The 24,516-nt window shown below is 38.7% G+C and overlaps 4 protein-coding genes across 6 annotated transcripts; all 4 read right to left on the reverse strand.

Annotated features, from left to right (window-relative positions):
- Positions 1-311: 311 nt before the first annotated feature.
- Positions 312-6,793, reverse strand: LOC146488124 (chymotrypsinogen B-like). Of its 2 annotated transcripts, none has more exons than XR_014866651.1 (7): positions 6,500-6,793; positions 5,674-5,883; positions 4,674-4,880; positions 3,743-4,057; positions 2,854-2,933; positions 1,187-1,288; positions 312-438 (listed from the first exon to the last, which is right to left on the reverse strand). XR_014866651.1 is itself a non-coding variant. In XM_085119890.1 (7 exons), the coding sequence occupies exons 1-7, from the start codon at positions 6,588-6,590 to the stop codon at positions 434-436; spliced, it is 1,026 nt and encodes a 341-aa protein (XP_084976016.1). In that variant the 5' UTR covers positions 6,591-6,793; the 3' UTR covers positions 312-433. The 2 variants fall into 2 exon arrangements, 1 of the variants encoding a protein (XP_084976016.1); XM_085119890.1 differs by having other exon boundaries at positions 2,838-2,933.
- A 113-nt stretch (positions 6,794-6,906) lies between these two features.
- Positions 6,907-17,850, reverse strand: LOC146488125 (chymotrypsinogen A-like). Of its 2 annotated transcripts, XM_085119914.1 has the most exons (7): positions 17,755-17,850; positions 13,380-13,577; positions 12,641-12,847; positions 11,694-12,008; positions 11,212-11,292; positions 10,627-10,722; positions 6,907-7,052 (listed from the first exon to the last, which is right to left on the reverse strand). In XM_085119914.1, exons 1-7 carry the CDS (start codon positions 17,807-17,809, stop codon positions 7,048-7,050), a joined length of 957 nt encoding a protein of 318 aa, XP_084976040.1. In that variant the 5' UTR covers positions 17,810-17,850; the 3' UTR covers positions 6,907-7,047. The 2 variants fall into 2 exon arrangements, with proteins under 2 accessions (XP_084976040.1, XP_084976031.1); XM_085119905.1 differs by lacking the exon at positions 6,907-7,052 and having other exon boundaries at positions 10,503-10,722.
- Positions 15,011-16,723, reverse strand: LOC146488126 (uncharacterized). The gene is made up of 2 exons (XM_085119899.1): positions 15,775-16,723; positions 15,011-15,152 (listed from the first exon to the last, which is right to left on the reverse strand). The coding sequence occupies exons 1-2, from the start codon at positions 16,674-16,676 to the stop codon at positions 15,080-15,082; spliced, it is 975 nt and encodes a 324-aa protein (XP_084976025.1). The 5' UTR covers positions 16,677-16,723; the 3' UTR covers positions 15,011-15,079.
- Positions 17,851-19,403: 1,553 nt separating the features above from the next.
- Positions 19,404-24,516, reverse strand: LOC146488127 (chymotrypsinogen B-like). Its single transcript, XM_085119924.1, has 7 exons — positions 23,774-24,516; positions 22,687-22,884; positions 22,081-22,290; positions 21,158-21,472; positions 20,334-20,384; positions 19,734-19,829; positions 19,404-19,513 (listed from the first exon to the last, which is right to left on the reverse strand). The coding sequence occupies exons 1-7, from the start codon at positions 23,826-23,828 to the stop codon at positions 19,509-19,511; spliced, it is 930 nt and encodes a 309-aa protein (XP_084976050.1). The 5' UTR covers positions 23,829-24,516; the 3' UTR covers positions 19,404-19,508.

The following is a 24,516-nucleotide window of genomic DNA, read 5'->3' on the forward strand; positions in this document are numbered from 1 at the left end:
TCTGTCAAAAGTGAACTCCAAATGTTTTTTTTTTCCTTGTTTCCGGCCGCCATGTTGGAGCCCCTCAGAGGGACACCAACATGGCTTCTCCATACTAAGCTCTATAAAGTTGTGTGGAACATTTTGTCAAATAACTCGAGAACAGAATACCGCACAGACCTGACACTTGGACAGACTCCTTATTTACTTATCTCCTATAACATGTCAATTTCTTGACTTCATTTATGGGATGGTTTCGATTTTTTTTTTTCAATGCCGTGACAGTGAACAGTGAGTGAAAACCGGCAATAGAATCAAATAAACCACGTTTCTTTTAAGTAAATGTGTGTGAACTTTATTACTTATCATTGAGGACTGTTTAGTTCCTTCAGACAAGTAACTTTTAACAGCCAACTTCGTCTTGAACGGCAACGACAGCAGTATAGCAGTGACTTTAACCTAGGGATTAAGACAAAAAAATGTACATTGAATATACTAGAAACCACCCTGCCATTAACAGAGGGCAACCATCACCAATAAAAAATTAAAGCAATTATCATGATTTACATCTACACAAATATTATTTTGAGTCCCATTTTTTCTTAGGTAAAATTTAAGTAAAGGAATATAGCTGAAATCCCATTTTCACCAATAGAAGAAACCGGTTCTGGGTGAAGGCCGGTTTTCAAGACTAGCATCAAAGTCTTATTGCAGATTCTCACCAGAAGCAGAAACCATCGTAGTGTTTATTATAACTTGGAGAACTTACTTAAACGCCACAAGGATTTAAAAAAATGTTTTCAAATCGCCAACTCTTTTTCATCACACATGAACAATGTATTGCTTTCCATAATTGCTTTACAAGTTGGATATATTAAAACACACCGGATACAGATTTAGAGTATATGTATTTAAATGATATAGTACATTGCAATCAGGATGCACGACCTCTTCCGTGCAAAATTGAAGGAGGTTTGGGCTACATAAAAGACTTTTGCAACAGATGAACTTAGATAATTCAGGATGGGTTGATCAGACCTACGCCCAATCTCCATCTGACGTTACTTATTATATCATTGGTCCCTCTTGACCGATCGATGCAACGGTGCAAGATTAGACGTTCAATGTGTAACTCAGGCCATTGTAACAATGCGACATAAGGCGTAGACAGGTGTAGCTAAGAAGCGATTTGTAAGTGTCAACTTACAGTTATCACATGTTCTAGGACAGTAGTAAGTCTTGAACTCCTTCCAATTCCCTTCACAGTGGCGCTTCATTGATGTGCAATGCGGCCATTGATCCTTGCAACCTGCCAGAGTAAAAAAAACACACACCGATCACCTTTGATCTTCTGTTTCGCCTACATTATCTATTCGACCCACACTCCGAAGACGATATTTTCTATTGGGCCGCCATGGCCACCGCCCATTTTCTGCTTCTCCGAGCAGTAGAATTTACCGTCCAAAGCAACACTTTCTACGATGTCGATACCTTACTTCGCGTCCAGGATGCTACCCTTCACAACACGCCTACTGGTGCTGAATATATAGCTCTCCACCTCCGTAAATCGAAGACCGATAAACAACATCGTGGTGTGGTTCTATATGTTGGCCATGCGCATCACACTGTCTGTGCAGTCTGAGCCCTAAAAGCCAATCTTCACCTCCATCACACTCTTCCCTACTCCACTCATTGTTCCGACTCTCCTCCGGATCCCCATTAGCACGCAGAGTTCTTACCAGTTTTCTCTCAACGCTTCTCAGACTCGTGGGTTTAGACCCTCAACATTACAGTGGACATGGTTTCCGCATTGGTTGTGCTACCTCCGCTACCATTGCTGGACTGAACGATTATGAGATCAAGCTGCTTGGTCGCTGGTCCTCAGACTGTTATAAAAGATACATTCGCTCCCCATTAAGTCTCTTCCTCAACGTTGCCGGCTCCGCAAATCGCCAGGACCAAGGACATTCCTTACCATTATGCCTCTCCTTACCTCTCCAGCACTTAGCATCATTGGGCCACACCTTTTGGGCAGTTTCCTTTGTGTCCCAATATATGCATTACATTAAACTGCTCATTTGAGGCCCAAACCTGTCTGCTGTTCTTGTGTAGTAAGGGGGACATTAAGTGAGGTTAATATTATTAACATAGTTTAATGTAGCCAGCACGTGCTAGGCGTCACATTACATTGTACATTCGTTTACCGCCGCTCTAGTTCGATCGCTTCATCTGTTACCCTACCCTTAGCAGTTTGTTTTGTGATCCAATATATGCATTACATTAAGCTGCTCATTTGAGGCCCAAACCTACAAGTAACAATGAAAAGTTTTAACTTTCCATTGTTACTGAAAGGGGCGGTTTTATTATGATGATCATAGTTAATAAAAGGCAATGTAATGATCAAGTCTTCCTTTCTTTTTAGCCATTAACTATTGGAGATTGCTTCCTTCTTCATTTGAAAATATTTGACATGACTAAAAGCTATAGTTTGTACCTATTCTCAAATCAGCTAGAATATTTGACACTAGTTTCCTTGGCCTTCAACTAGATATTTTTTATCTAAGTTTCTCAAAAAGGCATTTTAAATTCTCTTCAAATTACACTACCTTTCTAACCTGTGATTTGTTTGTATATGCATAATAACGGGACGCATGCATTAATTTAAGTAACGTCGTTAATCTGAAAATCTTGTCAGATACTTTATAACAAAACTTTCAGAGTTTGAACAACTAGGCAATATTTATAAGACGACCTCAAGAAAATCTATAAGAACGTTTTCAAGGAAATCGGGAATCAGTTTTTAGCAAAATTTAATCTGGTTGTTCCTGCATACTGCGTAGCAAAGGAAAGCTACTAACCAGCTGGTGGCGTCACCGGCCTTGTCGTTGGCTTCCGTGTTGTTGTCGTTGGTAGAGGTGGTAGTGTAGTGATCTCTCCACCACCATCCCCCTCACCTGTAAAATTAAAGGAAAAGCTATAATGTGTTGAGATAACCCATTGTTTTCATCGACATATCATATAAGCATCCCTGACAAAGTCCTCGCATGGGTGACATTTGCTGCCACTAAGAAAGAATGTTGTTTAATCTGTTTCAGACGTTGAAAGGAAAGCTGTGGCTAAGGAGAATGACTACCTCCTCTCCCTTTTTCCCTTACGTGGAAATATTGTTCCGTTTAGTTTCCCAAACGTCTAGAACAGCCACATAACTTTCCTTGCATTTTATAATGTATGTGGGAGGGTTGCTTTCCAGGAGGGCTAAAGTGTCTCTTACAACGACAAAATTAAGCTGGTATCTTTCATGGATTTAGATTTGTGATCACATAGGGGCATAAAGTAACAGAGCTTAGCTGGTATTTCTGTCACTATGGTCCTCTTTGCATTTCATTATGTGCACTCAGTGAAACTATTATTTCTCAATTTATTTAGAAGTCCACGCTAAGATTATAATTTTGATAATAATGGAGCGGTATTAATTTTGAAATTCAACAGCCTAGTAACAAGGAGATAGAAATTATTTTTATCCCCAAATAATTTCTTAAGCTAATTCAGACTGTTGCCTATGCCCATGACCTCTTGTCTATGGACACTTCCACCAACATTTTTGAACAACCTGGAACCCTGCACAAATTATGGATCAACGCAGCATGCCATTGCAAATCTTACCAGTCTTGCAAACAAACTTCTTTAGTCTCAAAGCATTATATAATTAGTTTGAATAACAAGGTTGTTCTCTATCAGTTACCCTTTTGTAATTAACACGCACCTATTTTGTTAAGAATCCATGGAACGTAAGTAGTGATCCTCGTAAAAATCGTATAGTAGACAGTTGAGCACCATCTCTCTCCAAAGCTAACAGCTCCGTGAAGGTACCATGTACCTCTTACTTCACAAACAAACGGACCGCCGCTGTCACCCTGACAACCACCAGTTGCACCCTCTCGACCCTCACCAGCGCATAAGTGAACTTGTCTGTCATACCCCCTCCTGTACTTTTTCTTACATTCCTCGTGAGGTGTAATGGGCATTTTAGCTTGTTTCAGTACATCAGAAGGCCGACCTTCTTCCGTACGACCCCAACCTTTAGGCGAAAAAAAAGAAGAGAAAAACAAAAGCAAAACAAACATACTACAGCAACAACCAAAACAAAAAAAAAATAAATTATTGCTGAACGTGCTTTGCACAAGTCTTTCTCTTTATCACAAAAACTGTAGTTCTGTAGAAATAACATATAATTGTTTAGACTTATTTCACTCGATAGTCCTTAAATTATAGATTCCTCAGCATTAACCGGAAACAAGTTAAAAATTCTCAAATTCATTAATTTCCCTTAATTTTTTAAACAAATGCATTCGTAAATTGCGTGTATGTTCAGAAATATCCATATGCAGCTTCTTAGTAAAAACTTAAAGTGGGACTGCTGTTACTGTTACTGACCAGTAAGATTACAGGGTACGAATAGCGAATAATTCAAAACTTTGGGGTTTCAATTGTCGTTTTCCTACCACCTGTGATTGGTTCAATCGACCTTGCTTGAAATTCATTGTTGTTGTCCTGTAATCCAATTGGTCAGTTTTGTTTAAGTGACCCCAGCAACAGTAGTCGCACTGGAAAAGGAATGCAAAAAAATTCACGTAATGTTCTTAATGCTAACTTTTGTCACCTTTGGTATGAGAGGGAGAGAAAAACTATCGCACCCGTTATATAGCAGTTGGCATTAAGATCTGGTGCTTTGTCCGGTAGACAAATGGTCGTAACTTTTTCACTCAGTTGCGCGGAACGATCCAGCTCAAGAAGTGCGATATCGTTCCTTAAGCTCCTCGTGTTGAAATCTTTGTGAACGATGACGGTTTTCACTTTTAACTCCTGTTGAACGTCCGTTGTTCCCTTCCTTCTATGAGCACCTATAACAAAATTCATTTTTTCCGTGTGTGAGATTCGAGAAGTATGGTAATGCTGCTTAATAAATGAGGTCTTTTTCTAAGACGGAGGTATGATACCGTAGACAAAAGAGTGAAGACTTGCAAATATAAATGCTATTCAGAGGCTACTTTCACATGGAATACAGACGAGGTTAAAACAACAGGACTGACGTTTCCTTGGAGATGATCATCGTCACGAGAGATTTATTAATTCTATTAGCCAGGGCTTGTGGTTCCTGAACACTAAAGGTATAAGCATGAAATCTCTAGGGTTAATACAACGTCCAGAACTGCTTCCTTTGGCGTCCACAAAATTGGACGATGTCGTGTGTGTCCTGCGAATTACGTTATGGACTGTTCACAGCCGTCATCTTGGGCTTCGATTTATCCAGTCTGAGAAAACCGTTCAAATTGACCAAACAATAATAGAAACCAAGAAAAAGTTATCATATTGTATTAATATAGAAAAGGGACGTTAGCCCGAGTACATTGTTTCCCCCAACCCCAGGAAAAACGCACTACACAACTGAGAGCAAACAAAACCAATCTTAGAATTTAAGAAAAAAAATAACAACCCCACAAATAAGTTTCAAACATTTATATTAAGTGGACCAAACTATAAGGCTGAAGGTGAATATTGCTTCTTAACCAACTTAACATTATACAGGCCAGCACGAGTGTGTTACCAACGTCGTCACTGCAAAGTAAAATAATAATCTTTATCCGATTTACGAATATACGCATGCATAGAAAGACAACTGGTGCTACAGCTTACCAACTACTACCGTATAATCACTTGGATCTGTATTTTTATACACACAGTGAGCTGCGGTAACGACCCAGTTAGGTCTTATCAGGGATCCACCACAAAAATGGTACCTTCCGTAATGACCGTTCCTGCGGAGAGAAACCTGCCAGGGCCACGCGTGTGGAGCAGCGTTATCACCATTTACCACTCGAGCGGAAGATGGACGCTTGCCACACTCTGCAAAAGAAAAAAGTAAAAAAAAAAAAAAAAAAAAAAAAAACTCCAATATCTTGAAGTTTTACGACTGTCATTGAAGTTTTTTTACATTGTTAACTAGTGTCCGTGATGAACCAGATAATAGAGACCTATAGTCAGATTCTAATTATCACGACTACGAATATCAGATTTGACTTCAAGTTTTCAGGGAATTACTAAGAAAAGATATCTCCCAGGTAGCTTCATTTTGACTCTGTGAGCGATGGACTTGACGCAGTTAATTTAAATGATGATAGCTAAGCCCTTTCGTGATTCCTAAAAGACGATATCCTGATCACGTAGCGAGTGCCTTTTGAGGTGTTGTTTTCGCTACTGCGTCGTTCTCACAAAAACTAGTAGTAAAATGAAGACGGCTATCTTGCTTTCCCGCCAAAATGACATGAATGGTTCACGATCGCGTACTTTGGGTCTATTATAAAAAACTCGTAGTCGTATTTATACTAGGATCTAAAGGTCTGTGATAAGGCCACAAGGCCCTTATATATGACTGCGAGATGCATGGTAACCCTTTTGCTGTAATATAATTAGACATGTTTCATTCGTAGGGGAAATTAACATTGAAATAGCCTACGTGTACCTTGACATAGTGACGTTCCGAGTGAAAGAATAATGAAACACACGAAGGCGAACATTTTGGAAGACGGATAAGTTTCCTTCACCTGGGTCATTTTATAGGTCTAGTCATCCACTAACACCTGCACACCTGAAAACAGTCTCAAAAGCTGCGTTTACCATCATTTTATATGTGCAATTTCATGGTGAAAAGTTTTATGGTAGTTGACTATACAAGTTTAATTTTATCAGCTTTGGGGTTCTTGTCATTCTTGTTTCTATTCTTTCCTTGCCAGCCTTCGTTGTGTTTGAGCTCATCACTCGTGCCTTTAATTAAAACTCCCTTTGAACCCCCCTCCCCCCCTCCACAACCCCTTTCGTTATCCTCAGTTCACCCACCCTTGATTATCTCTCGCCTTACTCAATTTGAATTCGTTTTGTGAACACTAACAAGAACGTTCATTCGTAGATTTAATTTCCAATGTTTTCTGTGCATATATGGAATTCGTCATCATATTTGAATCAGTGTAAGGTAATCAAGTAAGCCCTTTCTTCCTTTCAGTTCAATTGCTTTCAACCTACAAGAAAAAAAAGGAATAAAACTAAATAATTGAGTAACACATTTAGAGAGAATGGTGTTTAAGAGCCGATTTCTGAAATTATCAAAAATCGGGTGTTAGTCGTGAAATTTCGAATTCCTTCATATTTTGCCAATATAATCTCTATAGTGGAGTATTTTCAAAAATAACGTTAAAAGTTTCATCAGCGTGTTATTTTTTTCGAAATCGGGTAAAGTTTGAAATACGGCAAATTAGCGTCCTTTCGGTCACGAAACTTACTGAAAATTACCCATTTTCATCTCGCTCGTAGAAAGAAACGCAATGTTCTCCATTAATGAAATGTTTACGAAATATAAACACTTCCCTCTTCTTCATAATGCGCTAGTTAAATTTAGATAAGCTTGAAAATTGGAAATGCTTCGGCCGTTAGAAGAAGCCCCATTTCGGCAGTTTAAAAAATTAGCAAATTTCATCCAATTTCAACACAAAAGAAACCCAATCGGTACGTCAAGTTTGAATTTAAAATGAAGACAATGTTGAAGCACAACCTTTGTAGTTGACTGCGTTAAAATACTTCTGGCGGCAATGCAAAAGTATCCCGTCGAGAGACCAAAATTTGACACGAGGAGAGCCTGTGAAACAAACAACCGCCGTCACGCTACAAAAAGTTTGATAATTCTAAAGTAATTGCCTTTCCTGTCTTAAAACCTCAATCAATAGATGAAGTAAAGCTTAGAAATACTCTGACTTTTGGTATTTCCTGACTGTTGTATTTTTGAATGTAGCCGAAGCAGAATAATGTAAACAGTTTCCTTAATTACACAACTAACCGGCAAAATGTGCCTAATCCTGACTTCTACATGTGTAAAAATACATGAGTTGACAAAATCATACAAAATGTTATCCTACTAAGTTCAACAGAGAATAAGCTACTATTAGCAATTTCTGTACAGCGTATAGAAAACATATTCTTTGTTGCAAGTAATAATTTAACAAAAGACTTGATTTGTAGCGTGACGGCGGTTGTTTGTTTCACAGGCTCTCCTCGTGTCAAAGTACCCTTCACATTTTGGTCTCTCGACGGGATACTTTTGCATTGCCGCCAGAAGTATTTTAACGCAGTCAACTACAAAGGTTGTGCTTCAACATTGTCTTCATTTTAAATTCAAACTTGACGTACCGATTGGGTTTCTTTTGTGTTGAAATTGGATGAAATTTGCTAATTTTTTAAACTGCCGAAATGGGGCTTCTTCTAACGGCCGAAGCATTTCCAATTTTCAAGCTTATCTAAATTTAACTAGTGCATTATGAAGAAGAGGGAAGTGTTTATAATTCGTAAACATTTCATTAATGGAGAACATTGCGTTTCTTTCTACGAGCGAGATGAAAATGGGTAATTTTCAGTAAGTTTCGTGACCGAAAGGACGCTAATTTGCCGTATTTCAAACTTTACCCGATTTCGAAAAAAATAACACGCTGATGAAACTTTTAACGTTATTTTTGAAAATACTCCACTATAGAGATTATATTGGCAAAATATGAAGGAATTCGAAATTTCACGACTGACGCCCGATTTTTGATAATTTCAGAAATCGGCTCTGAAAGGGGAAGTATCACGAAATTTTGCTGTCATTTCAAAACCCAAAAATGTTTGACGGTCAGCAGGAACAACGAAATAATTGTCACGTTTGCTAAAAACTATCACCCCAGCGCAATAGAACTGTCGATTAGTGCCTCTGGCCAGAGACAGGGTAGGCCGGTTTGGATTGAAACTTGAAAAAATATTGGCTAATGTTTTTCAAGTTCTCGCATTTTTGTTTCCAAAATGCGCTAGAACAGATCACAAGTTGTTTCTTTCAAGAATTGAGTTGATTTCGTTCCTCTCGTCATTCTAGAATTATTTGGCAGGTGGTTGAAGGTCTTATTTCATCATTTTTAACAAAAGATATCAAAAACCCCACGATACTTCCCCTTTGAGGGGATCGTTGCATTAATTAAAGCCTCATCATTGCTGATTAAAATGATGTATAACTTTCTACTCTCCTGTAAATAGTTTTCGAAATATTAAATAAAATAGGAATGTGGTCAAAAATGCCTGTTTTTGCAGTGACAAGGATGAGTTAAGGACTGTAAACAATAGCGCAGTATTCTGTAACATGAACTCCGTATTGTTCTTTTTTAGTAATTTGTTTCGCAAATTTGGGTGTCTGAAGAGTGGAAAGAAACAAAGTTAAACTAAACTTCCAATATTCGGAGAAGACTCAATCCAATAGTAACCAGTGAAAGAGGCTAAACTCGGTATTAAATGTTATTTAACAAATAGATTCCATTTTGCCGTGCGTCTGTACTCTGATAACGCACAGATGACGTCAAAACGTGGTGAGAACAAAGAAGTACACTACGAGCCGCAGGCGAGTAGCGTGACTGATGTTCTCATCACGTTTTGACGTCCTCTGTGCGTTATCAGAGTACAGACCCACGGCAAAATGGAATCTATTTGTTTTATACAATAACCAAGACATTTCAACACATTTCGTGAGCGAGCATCGCGTTGCCTGAGCTGAGTCAAAAACTTTCCAGCAAACTCAGTTTTGGACTACTACACACATGCAATTGTGATCTTCTAAATTAGAGTGTAATCCGAAAGAATTTCACTAACAATATTTTCAAAACGAACCTTTATTCCAGAAGGAAATCCTGACACCAAAATATTACAGCATGTAAGTCGCTTCACTGCGATTTGTAATCGATTACTCGCCATTACCGGATTTCTATCGGCGTCATATTTCGACAAATATTTGCTTCCTTTTCACTTCACAACAAAGTTTTAGCTTTCCTATCCTGGTTGAGGCCACTATCAACAGTCTTTGTCCAATTTTTTATTGGACAGTTTTCCTTTTCTGAGAAAATTTGCTTGTGTTTGTCCGCTACTCGCAAAAACAGCTTGCAAACCTTTGTTGACCAGTCGCTCTCGCTGGACTCTAGACTCTGATCACGTGCGCCGGTCACACCACTTGATGACGTCAATCGTGCGTCTATACTCTAATCACACACTCCTCTAGACCAATCAAAATGCGAGTTTTACACAGTTCATTGTATAAAATTTCGTAATGGGCGAAAAGGGATAGAATAAATCCAAGTTTGGCAGAAGTTGACCAGGAATCGATGCATGCAGGGGGATTTTTTTTTTTTTTTTTTGTCGTTGTTGTTTTTAATCAAAATTTTTTTTACAGAATAATAAGAGAGAGTCGTATGAAACGCCTACTGGGTTTGGAGGAAAGAAGTGGGGACATTTGTGCCCCGCTTCATAATTTTAAGAATAGTCATAGCCATATTTGTTTATCCAGCGTTAATCCTTCAGGGATCCACTCAAATAAACAAATGCACGAGTACTTGACTGTTTTTTTTTTTATAGCTAGCTTAGATCTATTTCCTTGCGAAAAAAGGAAAAATGTGGCTCTCAAAGTCTTGTTGTCGTAGAACCCTTAAACTCATAGCAAAACGGGATCTATTTGTTAAACAATTTCAAATACTGAAACCAGGGATCATACGAATCGTAGTGAATGAAGTTACAAAGAGGTCAAATACATACAGGTGTTACATGTCTTCGGACAATCCTTCCTAAAGCTCTGCACATAACTGCAGAAACCTTTGTAGTCAGCACAGTATGACAGTTTGTCTCTGCAAGCTGTAAAATGAATAAAACAGAACGAGAAAGATTTTTTTACTTTATTTTTCAATGCACCAATTGTTATTCATCAGAATTTGTCATGTGTACGTTTTGAGTTTAAAAAAAAATGTGATGTTAACAAGAACATTCTTAGCTTGCCAGAGACCATTTCACTAACTCTTTCTCCAGACTATACACACTGTGATCAGCTAAAACTTTCACTAAACATTCGCAATAGCCATGGGCTACATAGTGGAAGTAAGATTCATTTATTTTTAGTCTGTTCGCTTTTTTTGATACGGCCAAAATATGGTTGCTTTGCCATTTTAATAATTTTTAATATTGTCTTTTTAAACAGTCAAACTACAACGTCTTGTTTTTGCATCTGCAATGATACCTTGTCGTTAAACAGCTTAACTACTCGTCCGGGTTATGTAGAAATGATATTCAACGCTTTAGTCTTATGATCATCGTACACTAAGTATTAAACATAAAACGCGTCTTTACTTGTGTTATCTGTTGGATGAGGTGATGTATTGGGAACTGGTGGCGTTTGCGAAGGAGGAGGTGTTCCGCCTCCATTTTCCCCTGTAGAAAGAAAGAAAATCGATGAAACTTTTATTGACTGATGAAGTCGAGTGTGACTACAATCCACCTTTACATTGTAAGAGAGACATACAGGCGCAAAAGTGCTTTGAAAAAAATTAACAGAAAAAGAAAAAAAAACCCAAACTAAAAACATCGTCATCAACAACAACAACAACAAAATATCCAAATTATGGCTGAATTTCTTCGTCGTTATTAAAAGAGTCGTAACCGAACACGATAATAGCTGTACCTTGGCATCTGCACTGGCAAATACGATGAGGTAAATAATTCTAATCGAGACTAAACTCGTTGTCACTGGGTCTAGACTCTTGATACACTGTATGCAATAACACAGAAACCAGTAAGTTTTTATTTAAATTCGTGGCTACGTATCTTCATACCTATCTTCTCATTTATCCAAGAGATATAGCTTGTGATTCGAGCAAACACTGTATAGAGGGTGGTTGGACAGTTCCGTTTACCAAAACTCACAGTCCCGTGTAGATACCACGTGCCTCCCATTTCACAAACAAGCGGTCCCCCACTGTCTCCGCTGCAGGCTCCAGAACCAGATGAGGTTCCCTCTCCAGCGCATAAGTGGGTGTCACCTTCATAGCGAGTATACTTCTTGGCACAGTCTTCGTGAGAGACTATCGGTAGCTGTCCTTGTTGAAGAGTGTCCGCAGCAGGACCAGTCCCGGAAAGTCGTCCCCACCCTGTAAATTGGCAAACAAAGGACAAATCGCTCAAATAGCGTTATGATGTTGGATGCAGACCTTTATTGATCGGTCCACTTTTTTTCTTGTTCCGAAAATGTATCCGCGAAATAACCCAAAATTTAAATCACGGCCAATACTTGGATCACATTCGATAAAATGTTGCCTTTTTTGATAGGAAACATTCTGAAACATTTTTTTTTTTTATTTACTCTAAACTTATGTACTTGTAATCCTAGTCTATTATTCATTGTAACTTTCTATGTTTGTATGTCGTGGTGAATAAATAAAAAAAAAAAAAAAAAAAAAAAAAAAAAAAAAAAAAAAAGAGTCCGGACGAAATGGAGCGAAAAACAACGACAACTGGCAACAAAACAGTTGGCTTTTTTATCCACTGTTTTGACAAATGTTACATCAGAGATCGTCTTCAAATGTATTCCAGTCATACGTGCGGTAATTTAAAAACAACAACAAAATCCTGCCGTGGAAAATACGATCCTCACGGTCGCTAAGAAAGTCTCAATTTTAGTCAGTGACATTCATAGCTTTGTCTATACTAAGTTAAATTCCTCTTTTTTCATTTGACTAATTGTTCATCACACGTAAATACGAACAATGAAGTGTTTTCCAACCTGTTACGTAGCATTTGGTCCCAGGCTTTGGTGGTTGGATGGGAAGGCAAACTGTGGATACCTTGTCACTGATTCTTGCAGAACCTCTGAGCCCTATTACTGCGATGTCATGTTTTAAGTTTTCATTGGTAAAACCACTGTGTTTGTAGATGGCCTTTACTCTAAAATGTTCTTCGACTGAAGTGATTCCAAGTCGTCTGTGAGCACCTGCAAATGAATTAAATAACTAAATCAATTAACAAGTGAAAAAGTGAGTCAGTAATTATAAAAATAATAATTAACTTTATTAATAATAAAGCAGCAAGAAAAGAAGCAAATAATTGGATAAGGGAGTAGATAAGCCAAAAAACGAAAGAAAGGGCGATGGAAAGCGACGAGCTAACCTTTAGTTGATATTTGTTAACCATATTTCCTTAATTAAGCACTGGCCGCGAAAAAGCACCGCTAGTCCCCAACACCCCTGCCCACCCTCAACACCTTTTGGAAGTGAAAACTGAGGAAAACGACCAGTAGGTTGGTCAAAAGACATTCCTGTTTACGTCCAAGGCCGATAACTAGCATTTCGGCGAGGAAATACGCCACAAGGTCTAACTAAGAAACTTTCGTATGCAATTCTGAAGTTATTCAATTCTTCATTAACGGGTACATAATTCAAGGGGATATTTGGAGTCGCAATCTTAATCAGGAATTCCTCAAAAAATAGCACTGGCTTATAAGTTACTTTTAACATGCGCATTACCTACAACAACTCGGTATCTCGTTGGATTTGGATCTTTGTTAACGCAATGAGCCGCTGTCAAGATCCAGTTAGGTCTTATCAGGGATCCACCGCATATGTGGTAGCCATTTTTACGAAGAGAAACCTGCCAAGGCCACGAGTGTGGAGCTGCATCTTGACCGTTCACCACACGTGAAGAGACTGGCCGCTTACCGCAACCTGCAGCGCAAAATTAATAATTCATAACTAACTCTCGGATGGGATTAATGGGTTCACCAAAGCGCTTTAAATATCACTGTTTCAGTAGATTTAATTCTGATTTATGCCATTAGTTAAGTTCGCGGCACCACATTCGTCCTGCCCTTCACGTAACAGTAATTGCCTAAGGTTTTGATGGCACGATGAGCAATAATTTAAGGATTTGGATAAATGATTAATATACGTTTCTCTTAAATCATAGTGGTGATGTTATTTTTTGGGGGTAAAAACAACATCATCAACAACAACAACAACAACAACAATAGAAACATAAATCATTAAATCTTCACTTCGACTGAAACAGCTACGGTCAACTGAAACAACTACGTATGCTAAAAGTTCATTTTTTTTTTTAACTTAGGGCCATCACCAATGGATACGTAGTTTATGTACAAGGGGAGATCCCGGGTGGGGTTAAGTACAGAAAAAAGAAATATAAATTTAAAGGGAGGGGTTCACGGTTCTGCCCATGTCCATGAATCAAGATACTTTTTCGCCTTTGCTCGCTATGACCCAAGCCTGTTTAATTTAATTCGTTGTTTATGAACGATTCGGAAGGGAATTGGTAACTCGGGTGATAATTTTTTCATATGATTGCGTTATTGCACATGCACATAACTGTAAACACATCAACCGTGGAATAAATCCTACGGGTCAACGCTAAATATACCGACAATATGAGTACAATCCACAAGCATTTTTTTGTGAATTTTGGTCATCAGTCATTTTGTATGGTTGGCCATTCGTTTCAAAATTATGACATGATATACGTGGGTATTTTTGCCGCGTATACTCGTAACATCCGTTATGTATGGGCTTTTATCCCATATATATGGCCATTTATATCGCGTATATACGCGTACTAAAATACGCGTATATATGCGTCACCACCAGCGCGCATATATGCGTAATTAATGCCCATATATACGTGTCCAAAAAGGGCCCATATATACGCGTGCTAAAATGCGCGTATACGCGGGGTTTCGAAATTCCGTCTGTGTATGTAGGCACGAAAAGTACCTTCATTTGGGAAGGCCTCCATGTATGATGGCAATGAAAAAACATGGCGGCCATTTTAAGATCTCTTGTTGTGGCCTTTCTTCTTCTTTCTTCTTGTCACTGCTCTCCTACAACAGAACTCTTGGAGACTATTACTCGGCTTTTAACCGACTGTTCAAGGTTTTATCCTCACGCTGATCGCAACATGGCGGAGAATTTGATCGTCCGCCTTGAGGTTGCTGTAGATTCTGTTCGCCGTTTGGTTGATTCGTTGATCAAGCGAATGACGAGAGAATTAATACCACATCTTGAATCCCTGGTGAGACAGCTTCAAATCTTATTAAACAGATGGGAAATGTTTGCAATTAGAGCAGTTTCATGCACCTCTTTACATGTATCAAATTATCGTTTAGGGTTGCACGCGAAGAAATAAAAAATACTGTCACACTGCGTAAGAGGTCTGATTACCAGAGATCGCCGGATTGCAACTTCATGCTAATCACTATACCTCTTACTTGTCTGTCATTTTTGGAATTCCTGGAATGGTATCTAGGGGTCAAATAAAGCTTGAGCCACGCCCAGATGGGTCTGCTTTAAAGGTTTAATTCAAAATTTCTGATGAGTATCCCTGTCTTATCCATATGGGAGCCCCCCCCCCCCCCCCCAGGAATTCTCTAGCTAAACTACAACAAGTGATGCAAATTCTGCCCACAAACTCAACCTTATTGAACTGCAAACTGTTCAAAAGTATTTGTTTGCTTAATATAAACAAAAGAGAGAAGATCATGATTTTTATATGTGCATTATAAAATGCAACATTGACCAGAACAATTTCAACATTTCTTCATTGAAGTACTTCATTTTTATAATCCATGTTTCTGTCTTTTACTCTAAGTTACATGTATTTCCACTGAGATTATCTGATAAGTCAAAGGTTTGTTGCTTAATTTTGGCGGGTTTGCATGAGTACCAAAATAAGTTGTCGAGTTTCCAAGTAGAGATCCACTCCATAGTTATTACTCATGGCAAGCCGTGAGGTTGTATATACGAAATAGCTGCAAGTCCTGTGTCAGTTAATGAGAAATTTGTGTCTGGTACCTCAACACTGCCCAGGTCAAGTTCATTTGGTGCTGGTCCTGTTGGGTCTTTACCATATAACTCATCTGGTTGGCTGTTGTCATCAAAAATGCCCCTGACTGCAGGATGCCCTGCATTATCTTGAGAAATCATACCATTCACCCAGATTTGTTGAGGAGTCCAATGACCCTCTGTGCGTACAGGATGATTATTCCATGCTTCAACAAGGAGATTTAACTGATGGTTGATTCTTGGAAGAAAGATGCGATGCAAACAAAACAGATCGATAATACTCATCGATTCCAGGATACCATTTTCTTCCATTTGGTAGAACAGGGTGTAGAAAAAATGGCCAACTCCAATGAAGACATCTCTCCAAAGACGCTCAATTCTTTGATTGTGTACAGACAGCCCAGCAATTATGCTCCCCTTATCCAACCCCCTGTGCCTCAGCATAGCTCTTGCTACCTCTATGTTTTCACCCCCTTTGTCTGAACGCACTCTAGAGGGCCATCCATTACTCCCAACAGCTGCTAAGAAAAGGGCAAGCACTGTCGAGGCATAATTGTTTGTTGCACAACTTAAATACACTATAAGTCTGGAAAACCCATCTATCCCACCATGTATTACAAATCTCCAACGGATAAGGCAGTGCAGTCCATCAATGTGCCAGAGAGAATTAGGTCCCCTGACGCTGTAAACGGGCCTTGTAATAGTATTAAACCACCTCATAGCACTCCCCGCTGGGTCAGTTCGAACCAAACTAGACCTTACACGTTGACGCTGAACATAGATATTTCTACTTCGCAAATGTCCCAGCATCATGCTAATACCAGAATTAGGAAACCCACGTCTTACATGTCGAATTAATTCGTCTAAATCAGAATCTGAGATGGTTGTATAACGAATTTGAAGGGAAAATGACTCCATGTTCTTAACTCTACGCCAAAGAGTAGTTCTGGAAACTAATAACATTCTTGTCATCTGGGACCAATTAAATCACAGTCTGTTTCTTAGATACTCCATTTGAGGTATTGAAATTTTGTACGCCGGGCGAATTAGGTATAGCTGACACACCTGGCAAAGCCCTAATCGGGCGTAAAGAGGTGCATGAAACTGCTCTTATTGCAAACATTTTCCATCTGCTTAATAAGATTTGAAGCTATCTCACCAGGGATTCAAGATGTGGTATTCTCTCGTCATTCGCTTGATCACCTCTGTCCAACGAATCAACCAAACGGCGAACAGAATCTACAGCAACCTCAAGGCGGACGATCAAATTCTCCGCCATGTTGCGATCAGCGTGAGGATAAGACCTTGAACAGTCGGTTAAAAGCTGAGTAATAGTCTCTAAGAGTTCTTTTGTAGGAGAGCAGCGACAAGAAGAAAGAAGAAGAAAGGCCACAACAAGAGTGGCCGCCATGTTTTTTCATTGCCATCATACATGGAGGCCTTCCCAAATGAAGGTACTTTTCGTGCCTACATACACAGACGGAATTTCGAAACCCCGCGTATACGCGCATTTTAGCACGCGTATATATGGGCCCTTTTTGGACACGTATATATGGGCATTAATTACGCATATATGCGCGCTGGTGGTGACGCATATATACGCGTATTTTAGTACGCGTATATACGCGATATAAATGGCCATATATATGGGATAAAAGCCCATACATAACGGATGTTACGAGTATACGCGGCAAAAATACCCACGTATATCATGTCATAATTTTGAAACGAATGGCAAACCATAATTTTGCTTGGACTAATTATAGAATGTGATTACTAACGTACATGTAAGTGGGATTTCTAAGACCATAAAGTTGCTGAAATGTGAACCCCTGCCTTTAATTCTGGTGATATGAGTTGTTAGTTAGAAGGGTAACACGAGATGGTGGTATACTCTCACTTTTTATCAACAATAGCGGATCTTTCTTTCTTTATAGGGCTGAGGTCACCACTATTCATTATTTTACACCTCGAGAGTCTCGCCCGGGATATTCACTCGTCGTTGCACTTTCTTAACTAAAGGGTTGCTACATTTATAAATTTTGCCTACCTTGACAAAGAATTGGCGCCAACAGAGCAAAAATGGCAAACGTAATAGCAAACATCTTCCATTAAAAGTTAACAAGAAAAATTCGATATCAAATTTACTTCAATCCTTTATCACATTTCAAAGGGATTAAAAAGTGTTATTTACTGAGCTGATTTTACGTCGTGATATGTCTGTATACACCGCTGTTGTACTGTTGTTGAAGGTTGGACAGCAGAGGGACATTTCTAAATCAAGGTAAACACGATACCTTTGGCATATGACAAATAGAAGTTGAGCAGGATAAGGCTAAACCAATACAAGCGATATTGAGGTTTTCCCAGTGGTCTGAAGTTAAACAAATCTGCAAATGTGTGTAGACATAGTCGGTTACGCCTATGAAAACGTACTTAATTGATGTTGTCAGTAGCCGAGAAAATTTTGATTGACAAATAATTAAGGACGTGTGACTGATAAATAACAAAAAGACAACACTTTCTAAATTTCCATTGAATGTTTTTCTTTTCTTACACAAAAAGGACGTAAGCAAAGCCCCCAGCTTTCTTTGTCACGTTTTTATCTTAAAATGGATCTTCATAAATTTTCGTTCCTTTTCTTTATTGGTACTTGATTTCTGCGCCCTTTTTATACGAAAATATGGGGGGATTATACGGGAGCCTTCGTGTTTTACTCCCTGATAAGGCATTTAGCTCTGGCTATTCATATTTTTGCGAGTTCATTTTTCTTGTACGATTAGAAAAGTAAATCTAACGGTTACTTTATTTCTTTCTTAGTTTCCTCTATTTTTGATACAGGGATTCCTAAGACATGAGAAGAAAAACGTTTAAACGATGTTCTAGAGACACGTGTGCTGTGCTTGGCAGATTTTGACTGCATTTTCGGTTTATGTTTAATTAGATCCCTTGGTTGTCGTCGTTATTGTAATAGATGGCAGATAAAATGCAATCGTTAATTGAGTCATTTCATTGAACGGCGCAGTAAGAAATGTGAGAAACGGTGTTCAAGCGAGAATTTTAAATTTCCTCCTCCCTCCAACTACTTCAAAGAAGCCCAGCCTCTGTATGTCATTAAATTAGTTGGGATCTCAACGCTAGTTTTAGAAGGGATTAGTATGGAACCAGCTGGCGGGATACTCAAAATTTAAGGGTGGCATTCGGGATGAAAAAAGGCGAAAAGTGAGATATACTTTCTTTTATAGACGGTGTGTCAGAGTATCTAAATTGGTATGTATGCCAGGAGAAAAGTCAGCTAACATAACTTGATTGGCCTCCCATAAGTCTTCCTTTTCAATTCCCTCCCCCGACCTCCCCACCTGCTTTGCGACATTCTAATCCTCAAACTCCACACTCTACCGATATCGGTCAGTGAATTGGCACCCAGCGTTATTTTACACCAACCAACCCCCATCCGCTCCTCTTGCTTGAACAATTTGTTCTGCAGTAATGCATGTCTGTTTATGCACAGAAATTTCCCATCTAACGGTGACATTCAAAAGGCTTTCAGTTATTGTATTTGTCTCCTTTCTGCTTTCTACTTCAATTATTGCCTCTATCATCCACCCTCTCTACTCTTTGCTGTTTCTCCTACCCTCTGTAATAAAAGCAAATCCAATAACGACTTCCCTAAAATACACGATGGTAAGCAGACAGCTCTGTTTAAACTCGTATATGCTTTATTTTTCATGTAATTGTAACCAGGAAGTCAAAATATGACTGCCGAGACATTGCGGAAACCACGTACACTGAGCTGCCGGACATTCAGCCTGTAAAAATAAAAATAAACAAAGATAAGCCAGACGCAATGTTTTGTTAAGTTCGAGTAACTGTGCTACGATTAATTTATAGAAGATATCTGTCACAGTGATTAGTTATCAGTGCTCATATGAAATATTTATTTCTCTCTTTGTTGGAAGCAAGATACACGACAGTGCTGTACACCTTTGCGTTTTATTGTAAACCTACATATACATTATTTGTACTCACATGTTTTGCATGTTTTTGCGCAGTCCCTCCTTAAGTCAGGTAAAAAGCGGCAAAATATTGCATTCGAAGCACAGTCTTCTCTTTTATCTTTGCAATCTGGATAGCAAAAGTATAGAAGAGTATAGAATTTGAATACAACTTCTTACCATTCCTTATCAGCAACAACGGAATTGCTATCAAATAAAACTGACCTGCTATAGTTATTTAAAACTGTTGATCATACACTCAAAAAGCGACTCCTAATGCTTTGTCATTTTCACACAGTAAAAATATTCCCCACTTCAGCTCCATCCAGATATATTCCATTTGCATTGTTTGTACGTGTATACGAAAGAACCTGTTAAAATTATCTGCTATGAATGTCGCTCTGCAGTTTCAGAAACATGTTTTCAACTTTTGTTTGTCTCATCTTGTTTTGTTCTGAGCGTTTTGTAACGATTACATTACACTTCATTACACCTTAATCTCTGTTGAATATAGCTTCTCGAATACAACAGAGATAGGACTACCAGAAAATACAAAATGTTAATTGAAAGCGCCAATTGTGCAGGTATTCCCTGTATCATAAAGACGATTGTTTTTTCTTATTAAAACACTCACTTGGATTTGTTGTAGGTGGTGGCAACGTTTCTGGAGGTGGACCGTTCCCCTCTAGGAAAGAAATAAGGGAAATATATTCAAGGACGGTACCTACTTTCGTTACTGGGCATACGTTCTGGGCATCTCGAGATACTCGGGTTTCCTGTGGGTGGTGCTTACTAATACAGGAATATTTTTGCATGGTTTAAAACTATGCGGGGAAAGCAAAACTTAGCAAGTGCTCTTGGTATCCAAAAAGAAAATTGGGGTAACCATGCATTTTTCAGAGATAATAAAGTTTCAATTTGATAAAAAATGTCATGCATAGCTTTGTATTTCAGCACTTTTTAGAATTAATATTTCTTTAAAATTACCTCTAAAAAATGCGTGGTTACCCCCAATTTTCAATTTGGATTCCAATAGCCCTTGCTAAGATCTGCTTTTCCCGTATAGTAATAAACTGTGCCAAAAAAATTGAATTAGTAGGCACCGTCCTTAAACTACGTCTGCACTAGCAGTAGGTACAATAATAATTCTCGCATAAAAACCTTTGAGAACAGAACAACATACTGATATGAATAAACTATTAATACTCGCCTTCTTTGATTTTGGTATACTTTATAAGCCTTTAATAGGTACTGCAAATTAAGCAGTTAAATAGGCAAGTTGTCCAGGAGAAAGCCTTGGAATTCTTAACACTTTGAGTTTCCTTGTACTTGCACTTAGTTTCGCTTTTGTCTGTTTTAAATTCACTTGTCGTTGTTCTTTAGATTACCGTGTTATTTTGATTGTTGCCTGGTAAACGCTACCTAATTTTTTTGTCATAAGGTTTTATATATTCTCACCTATTCTGTCTGTTATCCATTGAATGTAAGTTGTCACACGCGCAAACACACTGTAGTATTTGGTTGGGCAGCCCCGTTTACCAAAGCTGACAATGCCATGCATATACCACTTGTTTCCCTCCTCGCAAACCAGCGGTCCTCCACTGTCTCCTTGACAACTGCCTGAACCAGCTGAATGACCCTGTCCTGCGCACAAATGGGCTTCTTGGTCGTACCGACTGTACTTCTTAGCACAGTCCTCGTGGGACACTATCGGCACCTGCGCCTCTTGAAGAACAGTTGGAGATGGCCCACTTCCGGAGAGACGTCCCCATCCTGCCAAAATAATGTTGCAAACCCGGTTTCAATGCAGTTATGAGCTGCTTTGTAGCAGGAAAGTTTTGTTACAGCTACTTTTTCTCTGATATATTTTTTTTAAATTAAATTGCTTTAAATTTTCAGCCAGACGGGTCAAATATCAAATTTCCAAGTGGCTTGTTAAGACGAATCAAGGGAACAATCATCTGTCCTCATCAGTTACTATTTTGATTTTATTACGAAAACAGTACTTTGGGTAAAATGAGGGATCCAGAAACTACAAGTGTAACAAAAACTAAGTAAAATAGCATTATTGGTGAAGGATGAAATAAGCCACATGCATATGCAATCTAAAACAAAAAGAGCAATTTCTTTCAATTTTGAATCTGCTAACCAAAATGGGGCAGAGTGCGCGTGGTCGTGGTTATAATCATGTTTGTTTGTCGCTTAATCTCTTGTTGTTGTTCATTTGTTCTTCCTGTAACAAAGAAGTTACTTTCTGTAGATCGATAGAATATGAGCTTTCTGAAGTCAATTATACTAACTCCCATAAGAGTCATACCCTACTTAGACAAACTGGTTTGGGATCCGTATCTTTATTCAGATAAGTGACAGTTTTTTCAAACCTGTGACGTAGCATTTGGTCCCAGGCTTTGGCGGCCTTGAAGGAAGGCAAACTGTGGATACTTTGTCACTGATTTTTGCAGAACCTTTGAGCTCGAGAACGGCGACGTCGTGTTTTAAATTCTGCATGGTAAAGCCTTTGTGCCTGTAAAGTGTCTTAATTTTGAACTCTTCTTGAACATCAGTTGGATCTCCCTTCTTCCTGTGAGCACCTAATAAACAAGTTGTCAATTAATACCTACCCACGAAAGTTACTCATTCATCGATAAGATTAAATTGAGGCCTTTTGATTCGCTGACCGAGAGAGGATTTACGAGAGAGAGGTTCCTTCTCTTAATGATGCCTTGTTGAGATTGTAACAGATTCTCAACTTCTAAAGCATACACACCCTCTTAAAACATTGCCAGCAGACCTCCAGAAGGTTGAAATGTGCTAAGTTGTTTTTCTCTTTCTCCTACGAAGGCCTTAAACATACAACTTGCAGTTCCCCTGGAAATCTTTGCGTATCTATCGTCCTCTCCAGGCTACATGCCAACTTTTTCCAGTTATAGTGATCATTTTTAACCTGGGAGCTACGGCATTTAATAGACCTAGAAAGCCCTGCTTACCTACTACAACCGTGTATCCATCTGGATAGGGATATCTGTACACGCAATGCGCCGCTGTGATAATCCAGTTCGGTCTTATAAGAGATCCGCCGCATATGTGGCGTCCATTGACACGAAGAGAAACTTGCCAAGGCCAAGAGTGTGGTGCTGCATCTTGACCGTTAACAATTCGAGTGAAGAAAGATCTTTTCCCACATTCTGAAAGAAAACAAAAACCAACGAATAACGAGAAGTACTGACCGAGTAATAAGAAACTGTGGTTACCTCAATACGCCTTAAACTACTCAGTATGACTCATTAACTCTATCTAGACCGGGTGAAGGTGAGGGGATTCTGCCCGCGCGGACTTTCAAAATGTAAACAAGTGGTCAAGAAATTTTTTATTTCTTCCCGAAATTTTATCTGCAAGTAGTTTCGGGTGTGGCCGGTCAATTTTCACTTTCCATTATCGACTGAAAGTAAACACCCTTTGATGCACTATTTACTTTCCCTAATTTTGTCGCCATGGCTTAAAATACTCTCGAAGTCCAGGGGTGGGAGCGGTTTCGTCCGGAGCAGAGAAGAGAGAGAGTAAAAAAAAATGGTAGTCTACGATAGGCCGTGTTCATTCCGTCAGATTTAACAAGCTAGGCAGAAGTAACAATCATGGTTAATCAATGAACGTGTTTCATTACCAAGGAACCACGCAAATAAATGATTTAAAACCTGCACTTCAAGTCCCAAGTTACCATTTCTACAAAATTGCACTTCCAATTCCATACACAGTCAACTACAATGTTGGTTTATGTTATCATGTGCTATCGTTTCCCGTTAGTGAAATTTTAGTTTCGTTTTGGAGTGGCTGTTCCAGTTCTGTGTAGTAGCTTAGGCTAGCTTTTTGTTAAATGAAGTTGATACATTTTCAATGAAAATAACGTTGTAAATATCTGTAATGCTCGTTGCGAGGCTTTCAACTTAAACAATTAGACTCCCAGTGATGTAGGCTAAGACATACACTAATACGAAAGGGAAAACCACACTGTATCTGCACATTGGTAATTTTGCATTTGTCACCTGAACATTTAGACTAGAAAATTGTAAAACTTACCTTGGCACAGAGAAGGCACGAAGAGCACAGCTATGACTCCGATGAAAAGTAACATTTCGGAAGGTTCTTTTACGGTTGTCTATTCTGTCACCACTTATGAGCCAGTTGCACATCGTTCACTTATATTTCATCATCCCCGAGAAAGGACAATCCAGCTTTACAGATTCATTAAATTTTGTCAGACTCCAAACGCATGGGAAACAATGCTTTTTTATGCATAACGAGAACTTGATTGCAACAAATTACATAAAACATCCCATGAATGAAAAACAGTCTTCCATAGAGCAGGTAAACCAATATTGGTTTCTTCTTCTAACATTTAAGGAACATGGGCATCGTATACCTGATAAAACATAGACCCCAACTTCAATACCTAGAAAACCGTTACCGTTTAACTATCAAGTTATACGATTTCAGGTTTGTTACCAAAGCATCAGAAAAGTATTATAACCAGCTACGTTTTTTCACAGTATTACAAATTTCTGCTAAGCAGCAATAACGCTTTTGTATGAGCGGATAGCCTGAAAATAAGAAGCCAGTTTGCGTTGTTGTTCATGTCCTCTCTATATACATATAATCGCAGACATAAATACATGTTTGTCGCTTTTTTGTAATCATTTGCCTTCTTTTAGTGAGAATGAGATGGTAAAAATCGACAGAAAGGGTAATTGTTCATGTTACAAGTATACTTACGGCGGCTTTCCATCGTGCTTGTAGCAAAAATCCAATGCATATTTTTTGTC

Source organism: Pavona decussata, unplaced genomic scaffold (assembly GCF_977016875.1).
Source record: "Pavona decussata unplaced genomic scaffold, jaPavDecu1.1 SCAFFOLD_11, whole genome shotgun sequence".
NCBI classification, from domain to species: domain Eukaryota; kingdom Metazoa; phylum Cnidaria; class Anthozoa; order Scleractinia; family Agariciidae; genus Pavona; species Pavona decussata.

What these genes read in the sequence shown, in the direction of transcription:
- LOC146488124 (XM_085119890.1), bottom strand. Translation starts at nt 6,590, where the DNA reads ATGACCCAGGTGAAGGAAACTTATCCGTCTTCCAAAATGTTCGCCTTC. An exon ending in TGATTATACGGTAGTAGTTG is followed by an intron (nt 4,881 to 5,673) that starts GTAAGCTGTAGC and finishes ATTTTGTTATAG; the next exon opens with GTGCTCATAGAAGGAAGGGA. An exon ending in ATGGATTCTTAACAAAATAG is followed by an intron (nt 2,934 to 3,742) that starts GTGCGTGTTAAT and finishes TTAATTTTACAG; the next exon opens with GTGAGGGGGATGGTGGTGGA.
- LOC146488126 (XM_085119899.1), bottom strand. Translation starts at nt 16,676, where the DNA reads ATGACAAGAATGTTATTAGTTTCCAGAACTACTCTTTGGCGTAGAGTT. An exon ending in GACAACAGCCAACCAGATGA is followed by an intron (nt 15,153 to 15,774) that starts GTTATATGGTAA and finishes ATACCATTCCAG; the next exon opens with GAATTCCAAAAATGACAGAC.
- LOC146488125 (XM_085119905.1), bottom strand. Translation starts at nt 17,809, where the DNA reads ATGTTTGCTATTACGTTTGCCATTTTTGCTCTGTTGGCGCCAATTCTT. An exon ending in GGCGCCAATTCTTTGTCAAG is followed by an intron (nt 13,578 to 17,754) that starts GTAGGCAAAATT and finishes TTTGCGCTGCAG; the next exon opens with GTTGCGGTAAGCGGCCAGTC. An exon ending in GAGATACCGAGTTGTTGTAG is followed by an intron (nt 12,848 to 13,379) that starts GTAATGCGCATG and finishes ATTCATTTGCAG; the next exon opens with GTGCTCACAGACGACTTGGA.
- LOC146488127 (XM_085119924.1), bottom strand. Translation starts at nt 23,828, where the DNA reads ATGTTACTTTTCATCGGAGTCATAGCTGTGCTCTTCGTGCCTTCTCTG. An exon ending in GACCAAATGCTACGTCACAG is followed by an intron (nt 21,473 to 22,080) that starts GTTTGAAAAAAC and finishes TTATTTTGGCAG; the next exon opens with GATGGGGACGTCTCTCCGGA. An exon ending in ACCACCTACAACAAATCCAA is followed by an intron (nt 19,830 to 20,333) that starts GTGAGTGTTTTA and finishes TTTGCTATCCAG; the next exon opens with ATTGCAAAGATAAAAGAGAA.